At 50.7% G+C, this 16651-nt stretch overlaps 8 protein-coding genes across 8 annotated transcripts; 6 read left to right on the forward strand and 2 right to left on the reverse strand.

Moving 5' to 3' along the window:
* Positions 1-206: 206 nt before the first annotated feature.
* On the reverse strand, positions 207-3108 carry N7503_011298 (snoRNA-binding rRNA-processing protein PWP2; the record flags this gene model as incomplete). The annotated part of the gene is made up of 4 exons (XM_057070844.1): positions 207-2034; positions 2097-2840; positions 2923-3035; positions 3091-3108. The coding sequence occupies 4 exons, from the start codon at positions 3106-3108 to the stop codon at positions 207-209; spliced, it is 2703 nt and encodes a 900-aa protein (XP_056917455.1).
* Positions 3109-3439: 331 nt separating this feature from the next.
* Positions 3440-4988, forward strand: aspC (septin CDC12; the record flags this gene model as incomplete). Its single annotated transcript, XM_057070845.1, has 7 exons — positions 3440-3481; positions 3557-3570; positions 3645-3687; positions 3750-3912; positions 3977-4287; positions 4352-4860; positions 4919-4988. 7 exons carry the CDS (start codon positions 3440-3442, stop codon positions 4986-4988), a joined length of 1152 nt encoding a protein of 383 aa, XP_056917456.1.
* A 464-nt stretch (positions 4989-5452) lies between these two features.
* N7503_011300 (WD40 repeat domain-containing protein) lies at positions 5453-6672 on the forward strand (the record flags this gene model as incomplete). Its single annotated transcript, XM_057070846.1, has 4 exons — positions 5453-5507; positions 5572-5916; positions 5989-6588; positions 6650-6672. 4 exons carry the CDS (start codon positions 5453-5455, stop codon positions 6670-6672), a joined length of 1023 nt encoding a protein of 340 aa, XP_056917457.1.
* Positions 6673-6923: 251 nt separating this feature from the next.
* Positions 6924-7985, forward strand: N7503_011301 (uncharacterized protein; the record flags this gene model as incomplete). The annotated part of the gene is made up of 1 exon (XM_057070847.1): positions 6924-7985. The coding sequence occupies one exon, from the start codon at positions 6924-6926 to the stop codon at positions 7983-7985; it is 1062 nt and encodes a 353-aa protein (XP_056917458.1).
* A 403-nt stretch (positions 7986-8388) lies between these two features.
* On the reverse strand, positions 8389-9953 carry N7503_011302 (ACT domain-containing protein; the record flags this gene model as incomplete). The annotated part of the gene is made up of 3 exons (XM_057070848.1): positions 8389-9385; positions 9449-9855; positions 9909-9953. The coding sequence occupies 3 exons, from the start codon at positions 9951-9953 to the stop codon at positions 8389-8391; spliced, it is 1449 nt and encodes a 482-aa protein (XP_056917459.1).
* A 1279-nt stretch (positions 9954-11232) lies between these two features.
* Positions 11233-11528, forward strand: N7503_011303 (uncharacterized protein; the record flags this gene model as incomplete). Its single annotated transcript, XM_057070849.1, has 2 exons — positions 11233-11330; positions 11438-11528. 2 exons carry the CDS (start codon positions 11233-11235, stop codon positions 11526-11528), a joined length of 189 nt encoding a protein of 62 aa, XP_056917460.1.
* Positions 11529-11641: 113 nt separating this feature from the next.
* abr1 (multicopper oxidase abr1) lies at positions 11642-14207 on the forward strand (the record flags this gene model as incomplete). Its single annotated transcript, XM_057070850.1, has 4 exons — positions 11642-11977; positions 12036-13530; positions 13720-14104; positions 14156-14207. The coding sequence occupies 4 exons, from the start codon at positions 11642-11644 to the stop codon at positions 14205-14207; spliced, it is 2268 nt and encodes a 755-aa protein (XP_056917461.1).
* Positions 14208-15057: 850 nt separating this feature from the next.
* Positions 15058-16510, forward strand: ayg1 (heptaketide hydrolyase ayg1; the record flags this gene model as incomplete). The annotated part of the gene is made up of 5 exons (XM_057070851.1): positions 15058-15150; positions 15205-15279; positions 15340-16088; positions 16146-16278; positions 16331-16510. 5 exons carry the CDS (start codon positions 15058-15060, stop codon positions 16508-16510), a joined length of 1230 nt encoding a protein of 409 aa, XP_056917462.1.
* Positions 16511-16651: the final 141 nt, after the last annotated feature.

A 16651-nucleotide genomic window follows, 5' to 3' on the forward strand; every position in this document is an offset into this window, starting at 1 on the left:
AGCCCTAGAATCGCGGGGGGCACAACTACAAACAGAAGAAGCTGCAGAATCCTTTTGGTATATGTTTTCATTCAAAGGGCGACATAATCTCTAATACCTAGATACAGCACTTTTGAGGGATTAGATTCCCTTTACCGTCCTATAATATACAAACGCCAAGCGCAGATGCAAAGTAGACATACACAGAGGGGGAATTACGAAATAATTTATTCCAATCCAACCCAGTCGCCCTCTGTGTCGTCGACGTCGGCGTCGGCCATTTGGTCGTCATCTTCCTCGGCGTCACCTGCAGTCATTGCTAACATTGCGCTCGATGATTTCTTATCGGCGAGGACAGGCTTAGAGAGAAGGTAGTTGAGATCGTAGAGGTTCTTTTCGGTCAACCGCTTGAGGTTTTCACGGATATCATCAACGGCTCGCTGGACAGCGCGAAGTTCAGGGGCAAATGTTCCCGAGTTTTCCTTGAAGTATCGGCCGTGGCAACTGAACAGAGACTCAATCCACATCAAGTTGAATTCAAGATGAGGGGTTTCGTCGGCTGCGTGTGCGACAAAACGAAGCAGACGGGGCAAGTAGACCGTAGGTACGGCACGGACCACATGTGGGATATCAGATGGCGGGATCGACTCGTACACAGCACGGATGATCTTGGATTCGTTTAAGCGGAATGCCATGACTAGTGCCTTAAGGAATGTGTTTTCCCCATCAACAGTGCCAGCGGCCGCAGCGCTCTTAGCAGCCTCGACTGTGGCGAGGATGCTGGATGGAGTGATCGTGATGTCAAGGTCAAAGGGGTCAAAGACAAAGTCGTCATCCAGGCTGTAGATGAGAAGGCCCTCAGTAGACGCAGCGCAGAAGGCGCGGCCAGTTGGGGCAAAATCGACAGAGGTCACTCGTACTTCAGGGCGAGTAGTACGAGCACCAGCATCACCACGTTTCGCACCAGGGAGCGTACTGTCAATACGATCTTCCTTGTCAGATGCCTCTCCTGTTTCGTCAATGAGGGCGCGAGGTCCAGCCTCGGTGAGATTCCGGCTGTTCAGGAATTCCTGAGTACCATCTAGAGACAGATTCACCGAGACCGTGAATTTCTTGATCAAAGAACCTGTTCCCACATCGTACAAGCAAATATACTTGCTGTTACCACCGGCCAAAATGCAGCTACCGTCTGCACTGTAGGTGATACGGTTGAAGGACTTGGTTCCAGCCGAATTTGCGGCAGTTGTGCGATCAGATACTTTGCGGCCACCGGATACATCGCGGCGTCCATCGACACCACCTTGTTGAACAGCATCCTCCACTGACCAGAACGAAAGCTGACCATCCAAGGTTGAGGCCGCAACCTGTTGTCCGTCAGGCCGGAAAGCCACGCTGAGGACATCAGACATAAGGTGAAGGGGCTCGCTAGTTTGGGTTCGGCCGAAGATACTCCAGATGCGCACAGTGTGGTCCCAGCTGCCACTGACTAAGTGGTTACCATCAGCAGCAAAGCCAAGGGCGGACACAGGGCCCTCGTGACCGGATAGCTGATCCAGCAATTGACCGGTCTGTACAGACCACACATGGATATCAAAAGAGTCTGGAGATCCGGCACATATCACCTCTCCACTGGGGTCTACCGCCAGAGAAGAGAATGAAAGTCGAGAAGGTGCGGTGAATGTGCGGAAGTTACGGTATCGAATCAAATCCCATGCTCGAATAGAGCCGTCTAGGGATGCAGTAAATAGAACGCTTCCCTTCTTAGCGAACTCGCACGCCGTCACTCCGCTAGTGTGTTCAGTGAAAGTCACTATGCAGAAGCCTGACTTTACATCCCACACCTTGACCTTGCCGTCGTCGGAGGTGGTCACAATTTTCTGTCCATCCGGGGAATAAACTAGGGAGTTCATGGAGTCAAGATGGCCTTGCTGCTTCAGAATATAGGATTCTGACTGCCACTCCCAGACTAGCAGCTGACCGTGTTTGGAGGATCCGAAGGCAAGCCATTCTCCAGACTGGTTGATGGTCACAACATCAATGTTGCTTTGTGAGACACTAAACACAATCATGGTAAGTTAACACCGAAGAGACCACAAAAAGACAATCTTTCCACATACCTCAGCAAATGAATCATGTTAAACTCGGGCAAGTCATACAGCCCGAAGAGACCGTTGGAGAAGCCAACCACCAGCAGGTTTGAGGGTGCATGAAATGCGGCGCAGTTGACATTCGCATCATTCTGCATAAAGAAATTCTTTTTCGTAATTCTCCACTGGGCTTCTGCGATATCCTCATCGGTTTCTGGGTCTTTCTTCGTCACGTATTCCCAGCGGAAAAGGGCTCCATCTTGACTAACAGAGTAGATGGATTCCTGGTTTGCATCAAAGTGTGCTGTCACCACACCCTGGCGGTGGCCCGCCAGAGTAGTAGGCTCAAAACCATCCTCCGGATTTAAGCTCCACACTCGCGCAGTCAAATCTCGGGATGCGGTCAGCAAGAACCGGGAGTCACTCGACCATTCGATATTTTGAACAGAGTCAAAGTGCGCGGCAAGGTCGCGGTGGAGAACGAACGGAGCAAACTCAATCTCGCCATTGGTTTCGGTTCCAGGGGTAGATGGGGTCTGCCAGATTTGCAAGCGTCTTCCGACGCCTACTGCGAAATGCCGACCCGACGGGGAAAATTTGAGTGAAGTGACGCGCCCCTTGAAGGAAAAGTGGTGGATAGCGATGCGCCGTTGGAAATTGGTCAAAATTGCCCGGCCAGTTTCATCGATAGTCAGCAACAGGTTGCCTTTCGGGGAAAGATCCAGGCGATCGATGTTGGTGCGGTGCGAAAATGGAAGGGTATAAGAGGTATTGCTGAAAATTGAAAGTCAGGGACCAAAGGTTCCGGATGATTTGTCGTCAACGACTACAATAAAGCCATGAGAAGCGCACTTACTGGACGAGGTCAAAGACTGTGACCCGATTGCCTACGGGCGAAAGTAGACAGGTGCCATCTGGAGTAAAGAGCAAATTGCCCTTACGATAGACCGTCCCCAAAAGGTTGGAGAACTGTGATTCAATGGTCAGATACACCGTACAATTCATGCAGAATAGCACTGCTCACCTTAAAATCGGTCTTCATTTTCCCACTTGCGACAGCTTCACGGTGCAAAATTTCAAGCTGATTAGCAGAATCCATGCGATAAGCGTCGCATCCTTAGTTCTTCCGGCCCCGAACCGTAAGGGGTATAGTGTTAGGCGCTAAACCCAGATAGGCAAGGGCCAGCTCTACTCCAGAAAACGAGAAAGGAGATTCAGGGGGGAAAGAGACCGCTGGTCGGAAGTCAAGTTCACGCCTTCCCCTTTTTACAATTCAACGCTTTTCTTGGGGGTTTCATTTTTCCACTTTTTCCCTTCAGGTATACACTTGAGGAGTCTCTTTTTCTTGTCTTCATTTGCCCTTTAAGCCCACCATGTCGACAACTGAGACCGCCACGCCTATTGGCATTGCCAATGTAAGCTATTTCCCGCAACCTCCAAATGAAGCTTAATCGAGTTCGTCGCTAATCAATATATGTGCCCCCATGTAGCTCCCCAACCAGCGGTGCGTACTCCGTCGAACTCGACTCGATACCTCAAATTGGCCTAGGATAAACATACTAATTGATAACCCTTCAGACACAAGATTGTCGCGAAGCGGGGTGCGGCGTTCACAATTATGGTGTGTCGGAGCTTGCAATACAAGAACAGAATCCATTGACGACTAACCACCAATATCGGCAGGTTGCTGGAGAGTCGGGATTGGGAAAGACTACCTTCATCAACACCCTCTTCTCTACTACTATTAAGAATTACGCCGACCACAAACGCCGCCATCAGAAGCAGGTCGACCGCACTGTCGAGATTGAGATCACCAAGGCCGAGCTTGAGGAGAAGTTCTTCAAAGGTGGGGTTTCATGACTGGAGGGGGTCAATAAATGACACTTACTGATTCGTTGTCTATTGTTTAGTTCGCCTGACCGTTATTGATACCCCCGGCTTCGGTGACTATGTCAACAACCGTGACTCCTGGCAGCCTATCATCGAGTTCCTGGATGACCAGCACGAGTCTTACATGCTCCAGGAACAGCAGCCCCGCCGGACGGACAAGATTGACATGCGTGTGCACGCCTGCTTGTACTTCATCCGCCCCACTGGACACACTCTCAAGCCCCTCGACATTGAGGTCATGAAGCGCCTGAGCTCGCGTGTTAACTTGATCCCCGTTGTCGCCAAGGCCGATACCCTGAGCCACGCCGACCTGCTTCGCTACAAGGAGAGAGTGAGTGGAGGCTAATGAGCGATAAGGGAATCAACAAACAACCCGACTAACAATTTCTTCGTAGATCCGCCGTGTCATTGAGGCCCAGGGAATCAAGATCTACACACCGCCTATCGAGGAGGATGATGAGCACGCCGCTACTCACGCCCGCAGCTTGATGGCTGCCATGCCCTTCGCCGTCATTGGTTCCGAGAAAGACGTTAAGGCTAACGATGGCCGTGTTGTCAAGGGTCGTCAGTACGCTTGGGGTGTCGCTGAGGTTGAGAACGAGGACCACTGCGACTTCAAGAAGCTCCGATCGATCTTGATCCGCACCCATATGCTCGATCTCATCCACACTACCGAGGAGCAGCACTACGAGGCCTACCGCGCCCAGCAGATGGAGACCCGCAAATTTGGCGAGGCTCGGCCTCGCAAGTTGGACAACCCCAAGTTCAAGGAGGAGGAGGAGAACCTTCGCAAGCGTTTCACCGAGCAGGTCAAGGTCGAAGAGCAGCGCTTCCGCCAGTGGGAGCAGAAGCTTATCTCCGAGCGCGACCGCCTCAACAAGGACCTGGAGGCCACCCACGCAGCGTATGTTTTTTCTACACTTGGGTTCCAATTTGCACTACTCGATACTAACTGCTTTTAGGATCAAACAACTCGAGGGCGAGATCGAGAACCTGCAGGGCTCCAGCACCCGCAGCCATGGTCGTCGTTAAGATGGTGTTATGTCAAAAAGGGAGTAAGCAGGCTGTGCATGCTCCCTCGTTCTTTTTCTTCTCTTGAGTACCCTACGTCTTGCCGGTTTACGCGCTTGGGAGGGCGCACCTTTGCCTCAAGAGGCTGGTCCGTTTTGTTCTGTTATATCCATTTACCGCTGGTAGCTAGCGATGGTGTCTACATTCTTGATAATAACCCCCTCCTGTTTTCTGTAGCGCGGGAAAATACAGAGTTAATCATTCCTTCTGCACATGGAAAAAAAAGAAAAACAAACAAACAAAAAAGTAGTTTGCGTACCTATCTTACCATAGCTTGTATGGAGAGTTCGAAGCCTAGCTGTCAATTTACATGAAGTATGAGGGAGGACCTCCGGCCCTAGTTTGGCCGAGCTCCACGCGCATCCGCAGTCTCTCCAAGTTTCCCCCACCACTTAACAGCACTTGTCTGCAACGACTCGCTCGTCATGCCCGCTAAAAAATTCCCTACCCGACATCTGCATACCTTGAAAACACACAATGGTAAGCTCTAGCGTGCCGGGCCCTCACAGAATGACTTAATACTAACACCAACTCTTCTCGCCAGCCCCCGTCAACGCCGTGACCTTCTCCAGCTACCCAGGCACATACATACTTACAGGCTCCTCCGACCGCGCTATTCACTTGTCGCGCGCTATCCCGAATAATGCTGGAAGCTTCACGGAGCCAGTAGAAACCAACACCCCGATCCAACGTTATGAGGCCCATGGCTACTCTGTCCTCGACGTGGCTGTCGCTGCAGACAATGCACGATTCGCTAGCGTAGGAGGGGATCGTCAGGTCTTCCTATGGGATGTTGAGCAAGGCAGCACGACTAGACGGTGGACGGGGCATACCAGTCGAGTAGAGGCGGTGCAATTTGCCGGCGACGGTGATTCGGTTGTCGTCACTGGTATTGTTCTACCCCAGTCCGAATCTTGATGAAGACGTTGGAGATTGCTGACAGTTGTTTCGTCATCTTCAGGTAGCGCAGATACTACGGTAAATCTCTGGGATACCCGTTCCAAAGACTACAAGCCTATTCAGTCACTCACAGAAGCAAGCGACACTGTTTCATCTCTACATGTTCACATGCCATCATATTCTATTACCAGCGGCAGCTACGATGGTCATGTTCGAGTATACGATGTTCGCATGGGCAGAACAACTGATGACGTCCTCGCGCACCCAGTGACGAGTATCCGGTGCTCAGCAGACGGGAATGTCCTTCTTGCTTCTACCCTGGATGGCTACATCCGGATGCTGGATCGCTCTAATGGAAACCTTCTTGCGGCTTTTGGTGGTCCAGAAAAAGAGAAGGACTCCTTTTCGCACGCTACCAAGCCTCGTCATACTTACCGGAACGCTGAATTGCGAGTCCGCTCTGTCTTCGCGCAGGGCGATGGAGTGGTTCTCAGTGGCAGTGAAGCTGCGAAGAATGATACAAGTCTCGGTGCTGCAGTCTTTGCCTGGGATGTACTCACTGGAGAGGTCGCTGCGACGGTGCCAATGGACGAGAAAGTCAAGGTGGTGAGTTGTGTGGCCTGGAACCCAACTGGCCATTGGGCCGGTGGATGCTCTGACGGTAAGTGGCGTGTCTTTGTTTGACTAAAGCTGGATGATACTGTCGCTAACGTGCTGATCAGGTACTGTCCGGGTTTTTGGTTGAACAAAGGATCAACCAACGAATGATCGCCGCCGCCCAACGTGGGCTTAACGGGTCTCCGCATCTAATCTATTTTTCGTGGATGATTTTCAACGTCATTTCCGATTTCGGGATTTCGAATCACTCCGAGGCCTTGAAATAGCGGGAGTCGGCTCGGCAGATTCATTCACCTGTATAGTGTTACAGGGTATTTATGCCGATAATCCTCTACTAGGTTGAAAGGACAGGATTCGTCCATTCATTTACAGATCGAAATGAAAGCTTCAAACATCGTTGCTGTGGCTGCAGCACTAAAATTAAGTCTTGCCACAAATGTGACCATTATTCGACCTAATGATCCATTCCTTCCGGACAACAAGCTTCCACCATCGCATGCCACTTCGGATGGCGCATCGATCGTCCAGCTTTTCGCAAACCTCGGCCGATCCACAACTTGGAAACTCATCTCGAAGACCCATTTTGAAGGGGACACAGGCGAACCAGAAGGCATGGTCCGTGTTGGTGACGACCGATTCTTCGTCTCAGCCGGTCAATATACTGTCGCGACCCAGAAATATGCTCATCCGATCAACGGCACGGACCGAAGCCCAGGCGCAGGCTTCGCACATATGCTTATATACGATAGTCAGGGTAGGCTCATTGCCAATGCTACTCTGACACCTCCAGGGGATATTGAGTACCACACAGGTGGTATCGATTACGACGGCCGCTACATTTGGGACGCAATAGCTCAGTATCGGCCAAATACCACAGCAACGATTGTTCGCATCGACCCTCTTACTTTGCAAAAAGAGGCCCTGTTTCGTACCCATGACCATAATGGTGGGATCGTGCACGATACAATTACTGATGACATTGTCACGCTGAATTGGGGTGGTCGCAATGCCACAACCTGGTCGATGAAGGACTATCCCGAAGGATTTGCCCCTCTTCCCGCCTTCACTGAGGCAAAGTCGTCCGTGTCAGACCCATCATTCTTTGTTGATTATCAGGATTGCAAGTTTCTTGGTCATCATGCATTACCTAGTGCTATGTCAGCCCGGTTTGGAGGTTGGAATCCCACAAGGCCAATTATGTTTTGTGGTGGTGTTGCTACGATCGAATCATCCTCGTCCTCGTTCAACCTGGGAGGTATTGCTCTGATCGATCTGCAGACCATGTTGCCGCTCTGGGAGGTACCTATTTCCTTGACAAGTGATCTCGGCACATCCATGACAGAGAACCCCATCGATATCGCAGTTGTGGATGGCAAATTGAGGATCTATTGTCTTCCTGATCAGCACAATTCAACCTTGTATGTTTATGAGGCGGTATGATGGATATGGACTGCACATATGGGAATAGCAGGTACTTATGCGGCATATGGATAAGGATTTATATACATATATATACACTTCCACGGGCAGGGATCTCGGAACAAACACATTAAGTCACTTGCGTATTATGTAGTCATATAATGAAATCCTCGCATAGCAACGTTGGCAAAAAAGTAGAGATCAGTCTGAAGTGAGCTAAATTGGGCATGGGAGATCATGTTATCATACATACATGGCTTAACAGGCGACATAAAAGAGGCAAAGAAATCAAGTAAAACAACAAATTCACTTTTACTCTCAATCATCACAAACAAGATGAGAGCGGAAGAACCAGCGAAACACACCAACCCGATGCAACTGACAAGAGATGAAACATGGCGTGAGCAGGGTTCAGAGCACTATCTTATGCAGTGTCGTCGGGCTCCTCGCCTTGAATTGGTTCCCCTACAACATCATCATGCATCTTTTCCGCCTCCAAGGCATCAATCGCCCGGCGCAACTCATCCTCTCCAACAATAATAGTACCCGCCCGCGCAGTACTTAAGAAACTAATCTCCACCGCATCCGCCGACAAGTCCAAGTCCGGCTTCAGGTGGTGCGTAGTCGCGGGTACGGGTTGGTGTGGCGGGGGACGTTTATTCTTATCCAGACCACCGAGTGCCAATCGCGTTCCAAATGTATCAAACAGCTCAGTCACAGATCCAATAACACTGTTAGAGCTGCCGCTGGCAGGACTCTGGGTCTCGTTCGGGGTGCGGGGGGAGTGACTGTCAGTTGCTTCTGCAAGTCGGCCTGCCACGCCGCAAACGATACCAGATGCTTCAAGGGGCAGGTCACGCAGGTCGAGCATGATGGGAATAAGGTAGTCCTCTTTGGAGCCGAGGAGAAGCCCCGAGCCGTCTTCGTAGTTCTGGTGTGAGGCTGCCGGGCTCGCGAAGCGGGGGAGTAGCCGCTTTTCTAGGAGTAGGGATGCGGCGGGGTCGAGCGCCGCCAAGGTTAGAGAGAGAAAGCGTGGTTTGTCGACTAGGAGGGTGGTCGTGAGGGCGTCCCGGAGAATGGACATGGAGCTTTCTTCGCTATTGTATTGATGGTGGGCAGCACACTGGACAAGGCGTAGAGTTTCATCTACCACTGGGGAGATTTGGCGTTTGCGAAGGTTTTCAAATGTGCGGGTTTGAAGCTCGGCAAGTGTTGATGGAGGTGGAGTGACAGGCGGAATCAGCTCGCCAAGTGATTTTTCGATGCATGGCGATGTTGGACTGAGAGAGCTGTTGATGAAGGCTGCTGTGGCATTTTCGAATTGGAACCCTCGGTTTTCGAGAGTGGATATTACACTTGCTTTGCTGTGGAATGGTACCAGGATGTAATCGGAAAAGTAAGTTGAAATGAAGAAGATGGAACTAAGATATATGTTAGTACGATACTGTCTCTTTCATATATGCTGGCGATATATATGAGCATACATTCCCGCCAGCGCAAGCGGACTAGTCAATTCCAGCACACGTTTGCCAGCCACAAGGCCTTGGCCTAGAACTTGCATCGCAATGTAGTCATTGTCACTCACAACCAACCGCGAACGAAGTTGGATGTCTAACTGGTCCAATTTGGTGAATGTAGGGTCGAAGTACTTCTCGACAAGAGCTCTGGGGCAGATCACGGAGACCTCGACTGGGGTGATGGACACGTTCAAAAATGCCGGCGATCGATACTCTGACTCTTTCACAGAGCCATCGTCAAAGTCCGCAGAGCCATCATCGTCCTTATGGTCTTCTTCCAATGGAGCGATTTCATCATAGATCAATCTCAAGACGGACTTGAAGAAGTAAGGGTACAACTCCAGTGGGATGTGAACGAGGACCAGTCGCTCTTCCTTTTACATGTGGTAAATGACGGAGCTAGATAATTGGGCTGGGCTCCACTTACCACAAAGTGGACCTGGGCGTCGATTAGAGTCAAAGATTGATCCATATCTGGTGGCAAGTGGCGCAACGAGGGCTAATCGTGGTATAGGGAAAAGAAGAAAACTCGAGAATTACAGTGCGTTGAGTTTCCATGGGGTCTTTCTGCATGTCATGGCGTTTCCAAAAATTACGCCATTGATGCAGCGACAGACCTAGTACGGGATACACGCCATCGGCAGTGAGTTTGCGTCAGTGGGGATTTGAGAAGGATCGACTCGGGCCGTAGCTGAGTCAAAGGATAAGGTGAAACCAAATGCGTCGACGGGAGAAGGAGCAAGATAAAAGAGAAAGCGAAAAGGAGGAAGACCCGTGACTGAATTTTCTTTTCAATCGTAATCGCCCAACCTTTACCAAATTTCATGCAAAATCCGCTTTATCTCTTCTTATCATCCAACCCCGCGCTAGGCGCCCGGTTGCCCACGGACCTCTATGTCGTGCAGTGAGCTTGGTACCTGACCTTCTGTGGGGAGATGAAGACTAGCTCTGACATGGTAGGTACCTGTGATGATGCATTAGTTTGACCTTTACCCCTAGTCACCCAATAAGACAACATTAATTTATCAATCTGCAACCCCGCGCTGTCCACTTGATCGACCGGGAGCACTGGCCACTGTGGGCAAATATATCCTGCAGCTGCCTCTAATCAGGAACTTTCACTATCTCTACACCTGGACAGCCGACGGCAACCGGCTCTGTCATCCGATTATGGCAGCTCTCGGACATGAGGCCCCCGCTTGGCCCTCTGATACGGACTCGATTGGGGTTGGCTCCCGACCGGAACGACGATCTGCGATAAGGACCATGGGTTGTCCGGGGTGGAGCCATGTGTGCAATGAGTGGGCGCTCATACCCCCGCTGATACGTGGTGACCATAATGATGACCGGCCTTTTTTGCTGGCCCACAATGACCTCAGGACACACAAGACTTCCTGATGACCGTTGACCCTGACATCTTGCGAAGGAAAATAGAACATTTACACCTGGGCAGGAGCAGAGTGAGAAAATATACACAAAGTCCCAATGGATTCTACTCATTTCAGCCAACTGACATCTATGTTACAAGCTGGATGATAGACAGCAATCTCCAACATACTGTATGGAGTGGAATTGCCATTGCAGACCCACGAGTCTGACTAACTGCATCCCAAGTGTCTGTCTGAGCTCAGATTAATATCTATGGAGCAAGAATCTGCGCTTCTACACGTTTTCAAGAGTGTTTACGATTTACCCGAAGGGAATGGGCTGGTATGCGACCCCTTGCATGCAATTTCAGAGGGAAGGCCGAAATGGGTTATTTATTAACATACCGGAACAGCCAGCCGAATACTGGAATGTCCCAGGAGCGAAAAAGCAAGCTTGAGGCGCTGTCTGGCCCAGAGCCGCCGTATGTAGGGCTTTGTTTTTGATCCTTGAATGACGCCGGAGGAGATTAGCACTACAGCAAGTATGGCACCGGATTGAGGAGCCAAACAACATTTCTCCCTAGCACAGATCGGCCGGAACATTGTTAAAGGAAGACATGTCCGTTCGAATTCTCTTGGACTTTTCGATCAACAACGCCGCCGACACACTCGTTTTTTAATTTTTAATTTTTTATTTTTCGGCCTACCACATCAATCGGCTTGCATTGCATTATCAGAGGATTTAGGTATCGCTCTGATTGCAAGTCCGATAGTCACTCGTTATACGACTACGATGGCAAAGTTTAATTTTCTTCTTTTGGCCAGTTGGGCCGCCAAGTTGGCTGCGGCCAAGGATGTCTACCTGGATTGGAACGTCACTTGGGTCAATGCCTCTCCGGATGGCTTTGAGCGCCCGGTGATTGGAATCAATGGTCAATGGCCCTGTCCACAGATCGACGTGGACGTTGGTGATCGTCTGATTGTGGATGTGCAAAACCACCTAGGGAACCAGTCTACCGGCATTCACTGGCATGGATTCCACCAGTATGGTACTGGTGTCATGGATGGAGCCACTTCTGTTACCCAGTGTGGAATTCCTCCGGGGGAGCACATGCAGTATCACTTCGACGTAAGTTAAGAGTTGGAGCTCGGTAGTCTCTAAGATCATACTGACATGCTTGGTCCAGATTAACCAAACTGGAACATACTGGTACCACTCGCACAACATGGGCCAGTATCCCGATGGATTCCGCGGCGCCCTGATTGTTCACGACCCCAAGCCACCATTCCAATACGATGATGAGTTCACCATCACCTTGAGTGATTGGTATCATGACCAGATGCCAGACCTGCTCGCCAAGTACCAGTCAAAAGAAAACGAGGCAGCTTTCCACGGCCAAGAACCACTCCCCAATTCGGCATTGATCAATGATTCTACCAACACCAAGATCAAGGTAAAGCCTAACAGAACGTACTTGGTGCACATCATTTGCGTTGGCAATTGGCCAGGCCATACCTGGGTCATTGATGGTCATGAGATGACCGTGGTTGAAGTAGACGGTGTATACACCGAGCCTTATGCTACCGGTGACAAAAAGCTTCGTCTTGCTACTGGACAGCGGACGAGCGTTCTCATCCACACCAAGTCCGACACCAGCAAAAACTTTGCTATTTGGGACAGCATGGATGTCAACATGATGTTCTTCAATGAGGACCGGGCCATCCCAGCGGGCTACAACCCCAATGTCACCGCATGGCTTGTATATGACGAGGCAAAGCCTCTTCCCCCGGCACCTGTTATTGCGGAGTTGGACTTCGCGGATGACGTTGCTTTCATTCCCGCTGACCGCGAAGCTCTGCTTGAACCGGTCAATCACCAGATCATTCTGGATACATCCTCCGCTGAAATCAACGGCATGCCTCGCTTCACTATCAACAATCAGACCTACCTGCCGCAGGATGTGCCTACCCTCTACACTGCCAACACAGTGGGTCCGGAGTATGCGTCAAACCCTGCAGTATACGGTCAGGTTAACCCCTTTGTGGTGAAGCACAATGAAGTTGTTGAGCTCGTTATCAACAACCACCACAACAACTTGCACCCATGGCATTTGCATGGCCACCAGTTCCAGGTTCTGCAGCGACCCGATTATGGCTTCTTCACCGGACAGTACTTCAAAAATGTCTCGAAGACACCTATCCGTCGTGATACAATCATGGTTCAACCTCAGTCACACACCGTTCTGCGATTCCGGGCTGATAACCCTGGTGTGTGGCTGCTCCACTGCCACGTCGAATGGCATGTTGAGGCTGGTCTAATGGCAACTATCATTGAGGCTCCCGAGACTTTCCCTCAGTCGGAGAACCCCCCGCCTAAGAGCCACTACAACGTGTGCGCCGCGTACCCGAATCCCACTAGCGGAAACGCTGGTGGCAAGAAGGGTCTGGATATGTCGGGTTTCAATACCCAAGTTCCCACTGAAGATCACGGTGCTATGTATCCCGAGCCAGCTAAGGCCGCACCAGCTACTTCCCAGACTACTAAGGTTCAAGGGTCCGGAGCTCACAAGCCCGCTCCCCCAGCCCCGGCTCCCCAAGCTCCAGCCCCAGCTCCCCATGTTAAAGCGGCAGCTCCTCATGGGAAGGCACCAGCTCCTCATGGTAAGGCACCAGCTCCCCATGGTAAGGCACCAGCTCCCCATGGCAAAGCACCAGCTCATGCTCCAGCTCCAGCTCCTCATGGCAAAGCACCGGCTCATGCCCCAGCTCCAGCTCCCCATGCCCCAGCTCCAGCTCCCCATGCCCCAGCTCCAGCTCCCCATGCCCCAGCTCCAGCTCCCCATGCCCCAGCTCCAGCTCCCCATGCCCCAGCTCCGGCTCCCCAAGTGGCTCCCGAATATCCTGCCCCTCACCCTGTGGAGACTATTCCCGAGTACTCTCCCCCTCACGATGAGCCCATCTACGCTCAGGAGCACGACTCCAAGGGTCCATGGCCTCAGTCCGATGTTGACCAGAGCCACGGCCAAATTGGCGATGGGTCAGATGGTCGCCCTCCTACCTACGGGCACACCGAAGACACCAAGGGACCATGGCCTAACTCTCAAACTGATGTGTCCCAAGCTCAAGTTCCTGACGGTGACGGCAAGCCTATCGTCGCTCACACTGATGATACGAAGGGTCCCTGGCCTAATTCCCAAGAGAACAACGAATATGTTCAGGATGGGGACGATGTCATCCACCCTGCACCCGACTCTGGGTAAGTTTCTCATCTTTTCGTTCCAAATACATGTTGCTAATTACTTCATAGTCCCAATGACCTGCCCAAGGACTTCCAGTACTGGGGACAGTACACGCAATAGAAGACCCCATTTGCATGTTGAACAGGCTTGTATATAAGCTGCATATCGCTAATCTTTGGTCGACGAAGTCTTGGGAGTAATTTTTAATTCTCATGCCATCAATATACGAATCATTTTATTTCTTTCTACATCAATTGTCTTCCAAGGTTGTAAACGAATCTAGCTTAGTATCTATTACCCCTCATCCTCTCTTTCCTCGAAGTTACATTCTCAGCACCAGGGAATGTGGATCGTAGGGGTGCCATCTTGGCGATCTCCTCTTTCCGCATGCAGCAAGTCGTGTGGGCACAACATTCCACATCCATGGAATAGTCAACCATACATCGAGATTCCCAAACATCTGTAAGAAGATATTGCAATGGACTTTGAAGTAATTAACCAAGGCAGCAGCTTCATATCCATTGAACATTGTACAAGTACAAGGCACACATAGCTCATAGGTATAGCGTATAGTAAAGAGCGTAATCCCAGCTTATCTCAAAGGACGCCGGATCCGGCGACCCCTTGTTCTCCCCGCCACGCGGAAATAACAAGTCCATTCACTTGTATTGCGGTCTTTGTCTCGGACTCGGTGGCAACTAACACCGAGGGCTCCGATCATATGCCCTCTTGGTCTTTCCTTATCCCCACATTTACTGTTTTCATGCAGATACGTTTACATCATGCATTAAAACCCTTACCCAGATGCCACTGTTCTCAGTAACATCGCAATGTGCAAGTAGATTAAATTAAAATACTCTGCCAATTCGCTGTTTCGATTTATTATTTCCTAGTCTAGTTGCTTCTTAGCAAAAATCCAACCACAGTCCGTCTAATCTATCCTTAGATATTCAATACCTTGCTATTCATCATGTCGAAATGGATGATGGGAGACCGGTTTGATACGGTGTATCCTCACAAAGGATCTATCAAAGCTCTATGGGAGACAAAGTGGAAGTTTTGCGTGAGTTCCCCGCTACCCTTTCTATACACAGTGCTAATCTTGCATGGCATACAGTCCCAGAAATCCATCTATCCTTTCCACGATGGATCATTCGAGGACTTTGAGCCTATTTTCGAGAAGTTGATTGCCGTGAGTACAACTTTTGTGATATAATTGCAATTTATACTCGAATAGAACTAACAAAAACAGGACAACATCAACGACCCTTTCACAGACGCCTACACCAAAACCTTCCTACCAATCGTAGACAACCTCGAGAAACAAGCCACCCAAGCTCTCGAGTACGGCCACCCCGATCGCGCCGCCGATCTCTACCGCCGCGCATCAGTCGTCCTCCGCATCGCCCGCTTCCCCTACGTAAGCCCAACCACACGTCCAGACAACGCAATCAAGCGTGCAACCTTCGACCGCCAGAAAGACCTCTACCTCAAGGCCGCATCCCTGTGGAACCCCATCATCAAAGAAGTGATTATCCCACACACGCACCGCGCCGCAAACGATGGACCCAGCATCCCGCTGTACGTTCGCGTTCCCAACGAAGCGAGCGCCTCGAACCCCGTTCCTGTCGTCTTGCTTATGACCGGGCTGGACGGGTACAGGCCTGACAATAGCCAGCGGACGCATGAGATCATCAACCGCGGCTGGGCGGCGGTTATCTGTGAGATTCCTGGTACGGCAGACTCGCCGGCTGATCCTGCGGATCCGGAGTCGGCGGATCGGCAGTGGACTGCTGTGTTGAAGTATATGGCGCAGCAGCCCGAGTTTGATATGAGTCGTGTTGCGGCTTGGGGTCTTAGTGCTGGTGGCTTCTATGCTATTCGGGCGGCTTGTACGCATCGGACTCAGCTTGCGGGTTCGGTGGCTCATGGCCCTGGATCGCATCATTTCCTTAGTCCTGAGTGGTTGGCTAAGGTGAATGATCATGAGTATCCGTTTACGTGAGTAGAGCTATTTTTCAAGGGTTGAAGGGTTCGGAGCTGACGGTTTGGATTTAGGATCACGGATTGCTGGGCTGAGAAGTATGGCTATTCTAGCACGGATGATTTCATCAAGAACTCGCAGAAGAAGTTCTCGCTCGTTGAGACTGGTGTTGTTGATCAACCTAACTGCCGATTGCTGTTGCTTAACGTATGTGTTCCTTGTGCATTAAACAAGGATATCAAGCTGACATTTACCCCAGGGCGTGAACGATGGTGTCGTCCCAATTGAGGATTGCCTGGTACTGTTCAACCACGGTGGAGCAAAGGAAGGTCGCTTTTTTGAAGGTATGGTGCACATGGGATACCCGAATAGTCTGCCAGTCTCCTACAAGTGGCTGGAGGATGTGCTCTCTCCCAACATAATGGAGGTCAAGAACTAGGGTTTGGCGGGACTTCGATATGTAGTTTTAATAGTTTCTGTACTTGTCAATTTGGATTCTTGATTATATGATCTTTTCTACGGTGGTTCAGACTCACTGCGTACTGTAGACGGGTATGAGTAGAAGGTCTGTTAGAAGGGG

Source organism: Penicillium pulvis, assembly GCF_028828015.1.
Source record: "Penicillium pulvis strain IBT 33274 chromosome Unknown scaffold_8_segment0_segment0, whole genome shotgun sequence".
In the NCBI taxonomy this organism is placed as follows: domain Eukaryota; kingdom Fungi; phylum Ascomycota; class Eurotiomycetes; order Eurotiales; family Aspergillaceae; genus Penicillium; species Penicillium pulvis.